This window comes from Salminus brasiliensis, chromosome 7 (genome assembly GCF_030463535.1).
Source record: "Salminus brasiliensis chromosome 7, fSalBra1.hap2, whole genome shotgun sequence".
NCBI lineage: Eukaryota > Metazoa > Chordata > Actinopteri > Characiformes > Bryconidae > Salminus > Salminus brasiliensis.
This window is the reverse complement of record NC_132884.1, coordinates 29918592-29934640: the sequence shown is the minus strand read 5'-3', so window position 1 is coordinate 29934640 and position 16049 is coordinate 29918592. Positions and strand designations below refer to the sequence as shown.

Here is a 16049-nt window from a genome sequence, read left to right as displayed (position 1 = left end):
CCAGAATCCAGTCTCCAACAGGAATACTGAGGACAGAAGCATCCAATCACAGAGCCGAATGCAAATGAGTATGTAAATTTGGACACAGCCCGCCGCTACATTCATTTGTGTCGTTGTTCCTTATGTAGGCCTTTATCTACCTCACGCTTGCATAGACACGCCCCCCACCCCCCACCGCCCCTCCCACACACACAACCAGACGCTGCTGAGGGAGTGGAGGAGAGCGTAGCTTGTCCCCTTTAGGCTCCGCCTCACTCTGTCTCTATCATAGATCTACGAGCGCGCGCGCGCGCGCACACATATACACCCTCATATAGCCACATGCGTGTGCAGGCTCAAATGTGTTTATGGACTCGCCTGCGGCCCACGAAGGAAAGAAAGAAGGCTGGTTCACGATTTTATAAAGTCACGAAGGAATCGAACACCTCTTTCTCAGTCACTGTAGTGACTTCTCAGTCCCCCCCCCCGGCAAACTCGTTCAAGAGCGGCTTCATAAACTTCTGATCGACTTCTGTCTCCATCAGGTAGTCTACAATGCTATGTCTCGCTTTCTGTCTTCACTCGCACAGTTGTCGTCGTTTGGGTCTAAGGGGCATGCTGTGGAAAGCAGCATGTGTCCATTGGGTTTTGGCTTTGGGGGACCTGTTTGGCTTCTGCCGGCTTGTACCGGGAAGAGTACATACGAACTACTGTTTTGTAGGCGAGCTGTGTGCGGCTGAATGTAGGCCAAAGGGCACAGGGAAGGCGCTGCTGCTGCGTTTCTTCCTGTAGTTTCTGTAGTCCTGTAGCGACTCTTGCTCAGTGCACCGGCGACAGGTTGGTTAAGTTCCGGTTTTTTGGCGACGAGGCTGATCCACCACATTCATTCGCTCAGTTTGACTCCGAGTACCTTCTTCGTTATTAAAGGCGACTGTCGAGGCATTTGATGTGTTAGGACTGATTCTCCTATCACGGATAACGAGTGCACTGTCACAGTGACGACACTGAAGGTCATGGTGTTACCCCTGAGCTGTGTTTTGGTTAAGCGTATCGTCAACCCCTTTCATTCAGAGCAGTTAGATGAACGTCAGCAACATGGGGACGCTTGCAAACCAGCTAAGCTGTAATATGGGATTACTGAAGAGATAACGGAACTGAAGATTTTAGTCGAATCATGGGCTTGTTCAGAGAGACCCCCGTCAGGCATAACCACTGTAAAAGATTCCTAGAGGAATGAAAAGAAAAAAAGCTGTTTGACTTCATGATAAGTGATAAGCTAACTGATTTAGACATAGATTTTAGGCTTAGTTTAATAAAAAGTTATTACACTTTTTAGTTCTGCATCTCAGTTATGTAAGCAATACATACAAAGTTGATCTAACTCAAAAATGTAGGTAAAGATGCTGCAGATGTTTAGTCTGTGTTCCTCCTCCTCAATTTGTTTACTGTTTATTCCCTCTGTAGGTTAGAACCTTCCCACTCACATGGGGGGCTGTGATGTTGACAGGGTTTTAACTCATGAGCTCCTGTTTCTTGACAGGCAGGCAGTTAGACTGTTGCGCCACTCAAAAGCTGTAAAACTATGTACATATCAGAATCCAAGAAGGAACAGAAAGGTGAATTTACCCAGAACCGTGTTTTGGTGTAATGTAATTTCTCAGCTGTGGAGTGGCACACCAACCTAACTGCATACTCAACAAGTGTGTGTGGCAATTCTAAGTTTTAATTCCAGCAAAGGCCTCCCAGTCTGGGAACATCATGTGATTTGGAAAGTCCTAAACTACAGATGGGAATAAACAGTAAACAAGGCGAAAGACACCGACTAGAAATCTTACACAATTCTTACCCAATATTTAAGCAGTTAAAACTGTTTCTTATGTTTTTGAGTTGGCTCAACTCAATACGCTAACCAAATTGAATTGCAGAACTAAGAAATGTGTGTTTGGAAAGTGTGGAGTTAACTCAAGCAGTGCTCTGTACTCAGTTACTTTACCATGCTCTGTGGCTGGTGCATACTTAAGCAATTGCACATTGTCTACTATTGGTGTCTTCCTGATAACTGTTTTAGTGTTCGACATATCACGGATAACGTGTGCACTGTCACAGTGAGAAAACTGAAGGTCATGGTGTTAAACCTATTCTTAACCCTTTCCATTCAGAGTAGCACATGAACTTCAGCAATATGGGGGCCGCATGCAAATCAGTTAACCTATAATGTGGAATTATTAAACAGCTAACAGAACTAAAGATTTTAGTCACATCATGGGCTTCTTCAGGCAAGATCTCCTACAGGCATAACTAGCGCAACCAATGTATAGAGGAAAAGGTGAAGGTGCACGTATTTGTCACTGTACAGTGTACACTGTACACAGTGTCCTCCACTGTTTAGGCAAAATACAGCTTGACTTTTGTAGCTGAAAAATACTTAAGTAATTACACATCATCTCCTTGATGTTTCAGTGTTTGATACATGCGATTAACGCACCTGTATAATTTCTTGATCTGTTTGCCTCTGGTGTTAAATGTTGTGGTTGTGATTGTGGAAAAATAGGTCATTATTTTTATCGGTCATTATTTTATATGTGGAATTTTAACAGCAGGACAAATCAAATGTTGTCATTAGGTTTCAATGGGAAGGGTTTTCATTTGTGCAGAGCCTTGTTTACTTAGGCCTACGCAGAAAGCTGCTCTGGCTGAATTGAAGGGCAGTCAGCTGTCACTAGAAACTGTCACTGAAAAATTCTAATACCTACAAGAACTTTGAATTTGATGATGTTCAAAATCAATTCCAAATATCTGATTATCAGAACACTCACTTTTGTTGGGATTGAACACTGGAAAGTGTGGAACAGGACAGAGGTTGATTTGTAGTGTAAAGTTAAATATATCTTTTGTTCATGTAGAACAATGCAAAACCTTTTATTTTGTTTAATTCAGTATTGAGTATTTGAGTTGAACAAAATCAGTTAAGCTGCTAGCAGCCACAGTAAACATATTAGCAAATCACAGGGTGCTAAAGCTGTGACATACTTTTTGCTGACAGGGATTAAAAAATACACACACTGTAAAATAAAAGTTTACAGTATGCTGATATAATATTGCTGTCCTGGTTGTTGGACAGAGATCAATAGTTTACTACTTTCCATTTACATTTGGTGTTTATGGCCCCTGTGTTAATGCTGCATAAATCTGGATCAGAGGTTAAAATCAGTGTGGAGTTTGGACACTTTGGAAGTGGTTGGCAAGTTGGTGTGCCACTGACCGGACTCTTTACATAAAAGAGCGATTAGTGGAAATATTCAGGTCTAGTGTCAAAGGGGTTTTCTTTTCAGTGGAAGTCAACAGGCTCAGGAATGTGTTAGTTTTGAAATGCTGTACAAAGGTACTTGGCAAGACTTCAATCTGCTTCTGTCTGAACAGGTGCTCAAAAAGACCCAAAGACTCTAGTCCCAGCATACATTTTATATTCACTCATCTCAATTGGAGTTAACATTAACTATAGAAGTTAAACACACTTAAAATAGGCAAATATTTTTAACAGGTAAATCAACAACCAAAATGGATCACTTCAGGTATAAAACAGGAATCAACTGAAGGCCCAGAGCTCAAAATCATTCTCAAAACTGGAACCTTAACTCTGCGTTAAGCTTTGTGTAGCCACAGATTTGCAGATGCCTAAATCCATTTTTCCTTCTTGCAGCGATATGGCAGTGCCTTATGATCCGGAGGTGCAGTTTAAACTGGCTTATATGGAGTCAGGGAAGGTTATTACAGAGCAGAAGACTCCGGAGAGGGGCCAGTGGTCAAGTAAAGTGGAATTTCTTTTAGCGGTTGCTGGACAGATTATCGGCCTAGGAAATGTGTGGAGGTTCCCCTACCTGTGCTACAAGAATGGAGGAGGTAAGTTGGCCGAATATAGTGATTTCATATTTTAAACACTTTTTCATAAACTTCATGTTGCCAAAATAATGACTTGACTGAAAAATCATACATTATATGTCCAAATTACCCCCAATTATTTATTATTCTCTGTCTATACTGTGTTGTGTTGTCTGTCCGCACTTGTATTGTGTTGCACTTGTGTTTTGTATGCACTGTCTATGTTGCACCATGGTCCTGGAGGAGAACGTTGTTTTGTTTCACTGTGTACTCTGTATGTAGTTGAAATGACAATAAAACCCACTTGACTTGACTTGACTTGACTTGACAAATGTTTGTGAACACCTGTTCCAATGGATGCATTCAGCTTTCTGGAGCAGATAAACATGAACCTATTGGCACCATGCCTACTGTGGGCTAGAGGGGTATGAAGCCCCCCAACATCCTGACCTGACTAACACTCTTGTTGCTGAATAAGTCAAATCCTCATAGCAGTGTGCCAGAATCTAGTAGAATGCCTTCCCTGGACAGTAGAGACAGCTACTCCAAAAATGTAGGATAAACGATGAATGAGAAGTGTCCCAATACTTTTGTCCATATAGTGTATCCGATTAGTTCTTTCTTCTTTTTTTAGTTTTTGGAACAACTGAAGCACTGCACTACTGGGAGCTGTAGGCCTGAAATAGACTTGGTGTCACCCTAAATCACTTGGGCCATAAATAAGACTAAAATGATGACTTTGTCCTCCAGGAGTGTTTTTCATTCCATATGTGGTCTTCCTGTTTGCCTGTGGCATTCCACTGTTCCTCCTGGAGATATCACTGGGTCAGTACACCAGTCAGGGGAGTGTCACCTGTTGGAGGAAAATCTGCCCACTGTTTGAAGGTGAGAATTTACATTTTAACAATATGATTGCAGGGTTGTAGCCTTAAAAGGGGTTTACAAAAACAAATCTTCCATATTAGCTAAAACATCCAAATCCTGTGTCCTGAGCCACCCAGTAGGTTTTAATCAAGGCCATCCCTTGCCATAAGCAGTAAATTGCTTAGTTTTTAAATTGCAATTGCTTTAAATTGCTTCTGTTTTAGTTTGTTCTTGGAAAAAATAAATAGCACTTAAACACAAATTATACATTTATAGCATATTACTGTTTTATTCTGTTCATTTTAGCAGTTATTAAATGTTTATTATTTCTATATGACAATTAATGAAATAATCATCAGCATGTAAAATATCATTCTTAATAATTTGACTGAGGTGTTTGCCAAGTAGGACATTGCGTAGGGTACTAAAATGTTCAGAAACAGCCCTGGTTTACATGTGTTGTGCAGCGCTTTGAAACTGTATTTAAAATTATGTCATGTTTCAGTCGTGCCCTAAAGATTACAGTATTACCTTAAAACAGATTAAAACTCAAATAAGGACAGAATGTGTTGCTGTTTAGGGCTATCAGCAGTACATGTGCTACAGTAGCAGGCTAAAGCAAACTGAAAGAAGCTTGTTCTGACATAACAGGATGCTTCTCAACATGTTTGTGTGTTTTTAGTTGATGTTACTGCATAAAAGTTGTTGCATCTTTATTAATATGTTTGCCTTGGTAAAAAGAACATTGTATTTGGACTGACAAATAACAAGGCAGGTTATCCAGTGGCAAATATGTATAGCTCCTTTGTTTTGTTTGTTTATTTATGCATGTGTGTATATATTTTTGTGTTTTTTGCAGGGTTGGGTTATGGGAGTCAGGTGGTCGTATTGTATTCCAGCATCTACTACATCATCATCCTGGCTTGGGCATTCTTCTATCTCTTTTCCTCCTTTAGTTCTCAGTTACCATGGGCTAGCTGCAGAAACAGCTGGAACACAGGTATTTTAAGTGTTACAGGAAAATCTAGTTGTTACTGTATCTTAAACTGATTTAGCTTTGTTCACATATATAAAGTAATATTTGGTACAAATACACTATATTGCCAAAAGTATTTACTCACCCATCCAAATCATTGAATTCAGGTGTTCCAATAAATTCTCTGGTCACCGGTGTATGAAACAAACATTTGTGAAAGAATGGGTCGCTCTCAGGAGCTCAGTGAATTCCAGCGTGGTACCCTGATAGGATGCCACCTGTGCAACAAGTCCAGTCGTAAAATTTCCTCACTACTAAATATTCCACAGTCACCTGTCCGTGGTATCATAACAAAGTGGAAGCGATTGGGAGCGACAGCAACTCAGCCACGAAGTGGTAGGCCACTCAGTGGTTCAGTGGATGCTGAGGCGCATTGTGTGCAGAGTCAAGCACTACAGACCTCCTAACTTCATGTGGCCTTCAGATTAGTTCAATAACTATGCTTTGAGAGCTTCATGGAATGGGTTTCCATGGCCAAGCAGCTGCATCCAAGCCTTACATCACCAAGCGCAATGCAAAACATTGGATGCAGTGGTGTAAAGCACACTGCCACTGGAGACGTGTTCTCTGGAGTCGCGCTTCTCTGTCGGGCAATCCGATAGACGAGTCTGGGTTTGGCGGTTGCCAAGGAGAACGGTACTTGTCAGACTGCATTGTGCCAAGTGTAAAGTTTGGTTGGGGAAGGATTATGGTGTGGGGTTGTTTTTCAGGAGTTGGGTTCGGACCCTTAGTTCCAGTAAAAGGAACTCTTAATGCTTCAGCATACCTAGAGATTTTGGTCAATATCTTCCTTCCAACTTTGCAGGAACAGTTTGGGGGATGGCCCCATCCTGTTCCAACATGACTGAGAACCAGTGCACAAAGCAAGGTCCATAAAGACATGGATGAGCGAGGTTGGCTCGGAGGTTGGAAGACTGGCCTGCACAGAGTCCTGACCTCTATCCGATAGAACACTTTAGGATGAGTCAGAGCGGAGACTGCAAACCAGGGCTTCTCTTCCAACATCAGTGTCTGAACTCACAAATGCACTTTGGGAAGAACAGTCAAAAATTCCCATAAACACACTCCTAAACCTTGTGGAAAGCCTTCACAGAAGAGTTGAAGCTGTTATAGCTGTAAATGGTGGCCAACATCATATTAAAATAAATTAAGAATGGGATGTGACTCAATATCATGTGCATGCGAAGGCAGGCAAGCAAATACTTTTGGCAATAGAGTGTAAGTTCAGTAATTCATAAATAAACCTTTTTTTTTCTTTTGAAAGATGTTTTCTGCAGCTTAACTGCTCTTTTCTCTTCACAGAAACCTGTTTTGAGTTTGACAGGATGGACAATTTTAACTTGAGTATACCACAGAACGCAACGTCTCCTGTAAAGGAGTTCTGGGAGTGAGTTGTTTTTATTATGTACCTACAATAAACGAACTGTATGATTGCATGAGCTAAAAAGGAATACTGTGTAAATGTTTTTCAGGAGGAGAGTGCTAAATATCACAGACAGTGTGTATGAGCTGGGCAATTTGAGGTGGGAGCTGGCTCTCTGTCTTCTGCTGGCCTGGGTCATCTGCTATTTCTGTGTGTGGAAGGGAGTGAAGTCCACTGGCAAGGTAGGAGCTTGCCCAGTTTTCCTTATCCTCAAATGTTGGGGTTTAGCCACAAGATATGTCCCCAAAGCTCCTGTAGTTTTGTGCTGGAACTAATGTATGAAATCTTAATGTTGAATAACATTGTGCTTTTATCCTCCGTTATTAAATAATCTCAATATGTGGTTTCTGTTAGTTGTATTCCATGGATATAAGCTCACATTACTCGTACCCTTACAGCTACAGTCAATACAAAACTAAAGAAAAAAAAAACTTTGAACACCACACACAACTTGGCTAATCAAGTGCATTAAGGCTAAAAGAAACATTATAGGAATTATATATTTAGCCAACTTTTACTATAATTTAATAATTTGTCAGTTCATGCAAAGCTTTTGGCTGAATTCAACAGAGAAAGAAAACTCTCTGAAAACTGCTCTGTTTCTCTCAGGTGGTCTATTTCACTGCTACCTTTCCTTATGTGATGTTGGTGGTGCTTCTGGTGCGTGGACTTACACTGCCTGGAGCCATTGATGGCATCGTGTTCTACCTCTATCCAGATCCAACACGCCTCGTAGACCCACAGGTAGAAATCCTAATAACTTTGCTCTGAATCAGTTATAGAAAAGCTACATTTAAAACTGAGCTTTTATTTTGCTAACAGTTTTTTTTTTTCAGCAGACAAGTAGAAACTAGCTGAAGTACATTTTTATCTGATTTAGACTATGTTGATATAAATGGTACGTGCATGCTTTGAATTCATTGGATTCCATTTTTACTTTGCCCCAAATGCCAGATATGTGACAATCCAATGAATAATTCAACTCAATGTTCAGTTCAGAGACAAATGAATTGAGTAATTTTGCCTTATATATTGTCTTATATGTATTTATGTATCTGCTCTATGTTCTAATGGTTTTGTGCATTTTCATATTCCAGTGGTAAAATCTGGCATATCAGCTTTTAGTTATGATTTACAAACAGCCTTTAAACACTTTAGAATTAAACTCCCTGAAACTACCCTGATTAAACAATTGGTATACAATACATAAATCAATGTAAAATCATGGAGACAGGTCACTGACACTGGTCCATATATTCGTGAAATAGAACCCAATGTTGCAAAAGGAGAAATGTAGCATATTGTCTCTCTTGTCAGATACTGCTATAAACATTTCATGAGTAGAGTGATGTTGTTTCTCTGTGGTTGGATTGCAGTGTGGAAACCTTTGTACAGAGTAGAATGTGTTCCAGCTTTGGGTTAACAATCACTTGTTATGGTTTCATGGGTTACCAATACAGAGCCAATTTTCTGCAGTTTTTTTCTGACTGCCTGTCAGTGAGTTGTGAAGACTCTTTCATTCTCTCTTGCCATGTAGGTGTGGATGGATGCTGGAACACAGATCTTTTACTCCTACGCTATCTGCATTGGGTGCCTCACTGCTCTGGGAAGTTATAACAAGTACAACAACAACTGTTACAAGTGAGTGGAGAAAAAGCCCAAACGAAATTACAGCACACATTATTCTGTGATTTATATTTATATAATCTTTATTTAAATGTTTCATACCCTAATACCTTCCCTTGCAGTTTATGAATGGACTCATGAGATCTTTTGCTAACATTACAAGTTCTATTTTTGGAATTTGGATATTTGCCTCTGACGGTTAATGCTTAGTGTGTTGGGTCTCTTCTTTGCAGAGACTGTGTGTATCTGTGCCTGTTGAACAGTGGGACCAGCTTTGTGGCCGGCTTTGCCATCTTCTCTGTGCTGGGTTTCATGGCCTATGAACAGGGGACAGACATCTCAACAGTGGCACAGTCAGGTGACTGGATCTACTCTCTGCCAGTGATCACAAACCCCTGTCCTGGATATGTATTTTCCTGCAGAGTTCAGTACCAACCTGTACATGCATCTAACATGACCATAACATGGATGTATTTGATCTTGCAAATCAGTGACTTCCGAAAAAGTTCTGAAATCTGAAGCAGATGTTGCAGTGTGTAGTTTGTACTGTGCAGGAAGGTAGCTCTCCAGGCCTGGTGTTGGTGTCTACTGCTCTAAATCAGACAGCACTCATACCCACAACAGTTGAACAATGCATCTTCCATAAACTTGAAGTGTTAACGATGCATCTTTCTTATATGTTTTTACAGGTCCGGGGTTAGCCTTTATTGCTTATCCCAGAGCCGTTGCAATGATGCCTGTCCCCCAACTATGGTCCATTTGCTTCTTCGTCATGATCATTCTGCTTGGCTTGGACAGTGAGGTTAGTGCAAAAGATCTCATGACAAGCAGTCTTATTTATAAATGCTTATTGGACTGTTGCGATAGAGTAATACTACCGGATTTCGCATGAATGTGGCAAGTTACATAGTATGGCTACACAATATCATTTCAGCATAGTCATCGCAGTGTGGTATGGACAAAAGTCACATCGCAGGCCATGCAATGTCCCATACAGCAATTTTTATTCAAAGTTACTAGAAAGTAACTTTTTTTGCTGCTTGATACAAAAGGTAAATTCACACTGATGAATCATTCACTTTCTGTGACATATGGTGAAAATTCCTGGAGTAGCAATAATGTAGATGCTGTCTGCCCTATTACAATTTTTTTGGAGCTTTAAAGTAATTTTTGAAGCTGTTAATGTTGCTTTAAATAGTTATAGAGTAGTAAGTAAAGGAAGTAAAATCTAAGTGTTGCATTAAAATGAAGTGTTCCTTTCTATCTCAAACTCCTTTTCCAGTTTGTGGGTTTAGAAGCACTGATGACAGCCATAACTGACATGTACCCATCCTTCTTCCTCATGGGTCATCGCCGTAAATTCTTCCTGCTCATCATTTGCATTGGAAGCTTTTTCATTGGCCTGGTCATGGTGACTGAGGTGGGTATGTCCATGCTCTTTGCATTACCTGCTGTAGACTGAGAAAGTGTCTTTCACTATAATTGTACCACAACAGTGTTTATCAGTGTAGAACACATGGAGTAGTACCTACTGACAGATGCTGTTCATGAGACATTTTCTGCCAGCCTGCAGGGAGCCAAAACGGTCATCCTTGCCTCTGACGTCAGTTATTGTGCTATCTGTGTGCTCAGTCTAAATCAACGAAACATTCTTACCAATCAAAAATAGTAGTTCTGTTATGTTAGATGTGCATGGAAGCAAAGGTCAATGCTACTATAATATGGAGAATATGCTGTATACACTCTTTTATTATAAGAAAGCTAAGTATTAAGTCAGAACCTCCCTTGACTGCTTGTTTTGTACTGCAGGGTGGCTTATATATCTTCCAGTTGTTTGATTACTACGCCTGCAGTGGGATGACCCTTCTGATGTTTGCCATTTTACAGTCAGTGTGTATAGGCTGGGTATATGGTAAGTATTCAATAAAAACAACAACATTTGACTAGAGTGCATGTTTGTGCATGTTTTGGGTGTACAGAAAGTTCTAAAGGGTGTGTAAACAGTGAATACATATTCAATGGTGACTATATAATCAGTGTTGAAAACATCTACATTGCATAATGGTGGGTGTATGTTTTTCATTTCTAACAGGTGCTGATCGCTTGTATGATAACATTGAAGACATGATTGGCTATCGGCCATTACCCTTAGCAAAGTACTGTTGGAAGTACATCACTCCTGTTGTGTGCACAGTGAGTACCTGTATAAGATCACCTTTGACATTTTGGTTATAATAACCAAAACTTTCTGAATTTTTTAAATACATATTTTTGTTTTAGGCTACATTTGTCTTCTCTATGGTCAAATTCGCTCCTCTAAAATTTAACAACACATTTGAGTATCCATGGTGGGGCTATGCTATTGGTTGGTGGTTCACTCTCTCTTCAACCCTATTGGTTCCTCTTTGGATGATCTATGCCCTCCTCAGATCTAGTGGCTCACTAAAACAGGTATGCCCTGTTCCACGTTACATACCTACACCCTTACTCAACCATGAACCTTTTTTTTTTTTACTGCCCTGAAATCTTTGATCTTGATATCACTTCTAGCAATTATGTCATAACTTCTAACCTTTTGTCTTCCTTAGAGATTACGCACTCTGTGCACTCCAGCAAATGACCTTCCTTCATCCTTGAAAGAGGGGGAGACGCTGTGAAACTTGCTGTAGTGGCCTTAATGCTCTGTATATCAGCATGGACGTCTTTGAATCGCAATCGCAGATACCTCTAAAAGCACATTTACACAGGCCTTCAGCCTTCCTCTCCACCATCAATTCTGTGATGGTACACACTCATGACACAATCACCAAGTGTAATGGTGATAGAAAGTGGTGCTCCTCTAAGTGTTAAATGACTCAAAATATTGCCACAGATGACCTTGTTATAAAAATGACTCATGCAAGCTGCTGGTTGCTGTTCTTACTGCAGCAAAGGATTCTATACTTCTTGAGTAGTATGCTCCTAACATTACCTGTGCTGATTAGAAGATGTACAGTGAGTACGCAGTCATTTTTGTTGCCAATCATTAGTTTGCCAGTAGGTTTCAGGGAGCAAAGGCAGAGATCATCAGCATATGGAGCGACTGCGATGACTGATCCACGTTCACACAGAAATCATGGCTGGCAGAGAACGACCAAGGAGGATGTGGGTTGGCTATACTAGAAGAACGAACAGGTGCTTTGGGCTGTTAATGTCAGAAGACGGCACTCAGATTTAATGAGCGTCTTCAATTTTGTTAATGGACTTGTAAGACAACCTGAGGTCAACGTGAACTGTACCTTTTCAGCAATGTTGTAAAGCATTTAATTTTACTCAAAATGTAGAGTGTTGTATTTATCAGTGTATTTTGGAGCATTACTTTCCACTGAAACACGTAGAGGCCTTTATCTAAAGAAAACCAAAGGGCGCTGTGTTAAGGACATTTTGCTAGTTCAGCAGCTATCTGAGATTCTCAGCTGTTAAAATCATATCATCTTAGTCCAAGATCCTTAACAGTGAAGAAACAACTAAACTAGCTAAGAATAAACGATGAGAAGGACCAGCGCTAATTTTGGATGGACCAGTGAACATTAGAACATAAACATTTATGAACCAGAAGCTAGTCCAGCTACTGCAGGGAGGCGTCATGGTGTTGCAACTGACCTACTTGGCTTCCTTTAGGCAGCTACTTGGTTATGGAAAAGCAGGTCATGTGCTTGAGACTGAAAGTGCCTTTTCCATGGCTTGTGGCTCAGTAAGTCCAAGTCTGCACATGATCAGACTTCCCACAAACCTTTGCATCATTTTTGTTTTTCAGCAAAACAGCAAACGGTCCAGATAAATACATTGTAAATGACTTGTATAATCCCCTGCTGTTTGTTTGTTTGTTTGTTTGTTTTTTTAGAGATAATTATTTTTTTATAGTTAAAAGCTGCTAGGATGCAGATATGGTGCCATCATTATGACATTCACTCCATATATTACTGTATCCATACAGAATTTAGAACATAGTTCTAGTTTCATATTCCTGCTTTTTAGGCCATTGACTGTAAACATTTAGGATGTATATAATTTTGGGAGAAATACATATCGTGTATATTAGAGTTTAGTATTAATATGTACCATCTCATCTTGTGGACTAGCAGTGTTGAACAGGTTCTTGTATGATTAAAAAAAAAAAACAGTCTCCTAAGAATCAGTCCAAAAGGAGAAGACAAATCATTGTCATTTTATCATTGGATGCCTGACATGTTTTTAAAAAGATGTTTGAACATGTCTTTTAATAAACTTGGCTAACAATGGAAGCAGTGTGGAAGATTTCTCAAGAGCTCAGTTCTCATTGATTGAATGATCAAGTGAAATATGAACTCACGTTTCAGAACACAAGACTTTAATGTGCGAAATGACGGCCTTGCTACATAAGGGCATTAATCCTAATTTTGAACATTTACCTTAAATAATGTGCATTACCTTAAGTAATGTGAGCCATTAATCAATAATCAATATACTGTGGACCTACTTTGGACTTCATTATTATATTACTAATATCATTAACAAAATGACTCAAGATTTGTAATTCTTTTATTTTAATATATTTATAAAACACTAGACTGCACAGAAAACTATGTCAAGCTTAATCATGTTTTATTTTGCAACAGGATGCCAATATTTCCTGACACTACCTACCACACGTGTTCACCCTATCATGGACATAAATAGTATTCACAGTAATATAAATGATCTTTATATTGATCTTTATATGAAGCACAGTAGAAACTATGGAGCCATTTTGGAGAGATGTTACCTTTTCAACTGTAATTTTCATGGCCCTTCTTCATAAATTATGTATTTTGTTTTAAAATTAGTTTCCTTCCCCATCATGTTCACATTTCCCCCAAACAAAATTAACACTGAGCATCTTTGAACGCAAACTGGAAGAAAACACATAAATCAATTATAATGATTGTTTATTTGTGAAGAATTACTGACTTATTTTAATGAAACATGAAGATGACCAGGTAGACAAGAAGGTAAGTAAGAAGGTAAATAAGGTAATTAAGTTAGATGTTACACTATTGATGCAAACTTAAACAGCACAACCTTTTGATTATGGCAAAAATATCCAAAGTCTTACAGTGCTAAAACTAAACTACAACTTTCAATGACTTACTTTAAGTGCTCCTCCATGTACACTACATGTCCAAATGTCTGTGGTCACTCCTTCCAATGAATGCATTCAGCTACTTTAAATTGCAATCTCTCCTGACACAGAGTACAAATGCACAAGCACAGCTTGTCTAGTCCCTGTAGAGAAGTACTGTCAATAGAATATGACTCAGAGCAGATAAACATGAACCTATTGGCACCATGCCTAATGTCAGGCATGGGCTAGAGGAGTATAAAGCCCCCCCAGCGTTAAGCAGTGGAACTCTGGAATGATGGTGTCCCATTCATAGTTGGGGTCAAATCCTCACAGCAACGCGCCACAATCTAGTAAAAAGCCTTTGCCGAACAGTAGAGATAGTTACTCTAACAAAAGCAGGATACACTTTTTGTTTTTTAATATCCTTGATTTTGGAAGACAATGAATGAGCAGGCATCCCAAAACTTTTGTCTGTATAATGTACTTCCAAAGTGACCACTTCAACTGGAGGGAGTGTCTACTTGTGGTTCAGCCATAATGCACAGAATCTGCCATTATCTAATCATTATACCAACAAATGTCATCTTGTATATTGAAAAAATATGATGGTACCATTGTGTTGTGTTCACTGAATGTTGTTTTCAAAAACATAATTAAGCACACACCACTCTTTAATGTATTCTGCCTGAATGCCATTGGTTCTTCACAAGTTGAGCAATTTGTAAAATAGTTTTTTCTGTAGTGTGGGAAGTGACAGGAATTCAACCCGTTTTAAACCTTTCATAATTAAAATCGTATAAATGGGTTGTCTTTTTTAATGTCAAACCTTTTTTTCAGAAACTATTCTTGTATTTAACAAAACAACAACAACAAAGAAAGGCATGCATATGTCTACCCTATCATGGCAAGATGCACAGCAAGGTGGAAATTATAGCTGAATTCAGCATTTGATGAACTGGTTAACTTGCAGACATGTTGAGTTTACCTTGTTTTGTTTCAAAGATAAATTTTGTTATTTCTGAAATTATTTTAATCACCATGATATTTTACCACGGTATAGTGGGCCTCTTAGGCTTGGCCTCAGATAAATATGGTGAAAATGTGAGAAATATTAAGTCAACATAATATTAGCAATTGCTGAGCATGCAGCAGATGTCAGTACTTTAGGCAAAAAACCTTAAAGTTATGTTTTGTAATTTATGTTATGTAACCACTTAAAATAATTATTCGTCATATAATATGTCCAACTTATACAACTTAACCGCGCTTCAGATGTGACAAAAATCCACCCTTATCAAAAAGAAAACTGTAGAAACTGTACAAAAATATTTTAAAGATTTTGCTAAATCTGTAATAATATTCATTCAGTATAAAACTTGGAAAATGTACCTTTACTCACTGTGTGATTTACACAACAGCTAGTTCCGGCTGCGCAAGCTGATTGGCTGAGAAGCGCTCTAACCATGCTGTTATTTCACCATGAAAGCATGTGTTTTTTAACAAACATTGTATCACTCCGCTGAACCAAGGGCTAATGTAAACCTTGAGCAAAATAAAACAAGAATGATTAGGACAAGAATACACAATAACAACAAACAAGTAAACAAACAAAGAAAAAAAATGAGTGGCAAAATTTGTTGGTCTGTGTGAGGAGCAGGAGAAGGAACAGCAGGCTAATCAGCGAGTGAGTGGAGTGTGTTGCTGTAACGTAGGAAGAAGCTGCTTGTTAAGGAACTATAGTTTGGCGGAAGGATATGCTAACATATTAAATGCTGCGTTAATGGCTCAGTTAATTAATTTCTTACTTTCCAAAGCATTGTATAAAAGCTGTAGAGCCCTGATGGATGTGTGTTACCGTGAAATAACAGCATGTCACAATATTTTACTATATAATTCACAATAACATTCCCTCATCATTGAGGCCCATTCTGATTCTGTCTCATGCTGAAGGACTGTGCTACATGGCTGCACAAATCAGTGCTTACTCTCTTCTAAAAGTCTGAATTCAACTCGCAAAGGCCTTTATAATTAGCTGATGAATAGATTCTGATGTTTAATGAGGTTTAATGCTGAACTCTGCAGAGCTCTGGTGTTGCAGCACTAATATCACTGATCTATGG

General features: G+C 39.2%; 1 protein-coding gene across 2 annotated transcripts; it reads left to right on the top strand.

Moving 5' to 3' along the window:
- The first annotated feature begins 278 nt into the window (after nt 1–278).
- On the top strand, nt 279–13090 carry slc6a22.1 (solute carrier family 6 member 22, tandem duplicate 1). 2 transcript variants are annotated; one of them, XM_072684552.1, is made up of 15 exons: nt 279–524; nt 3680–3879; nt 4609–4743; nt 5582–5722; nt 7061–7145; nt 7231–7363; nt 7791–7925; nt 8719–8822; nt 9041–9165; nt 9497–9609; nt 10090–10227; nt 10617–10719; nt 10900–11000; nt 11088–11258; nt 11396–13090. In XM_072684552.1, exons 2-15 carry the CDS (start codon nt 3684–3686, stop codon nt 11462–11464), a joined length of 1749 nt encoding a protein of 582 aa, XP_072540653.1. In that variant the 5' UTR covers nt 279–524; nt 3680–3683; the 3' UTR covers nt 11465–13090. The 2 variants fall into 2 exon arrangements, with proteins under 2 accessions (XP_072540653.1, XP_072540652.1); XM_072684551.1 differs by lacking the exon at nt 279–524 and having other exon boundaries at nt 3206–3879.
- Nucleotides 13091–16049: the final 2959 nt, after the last annotated feature.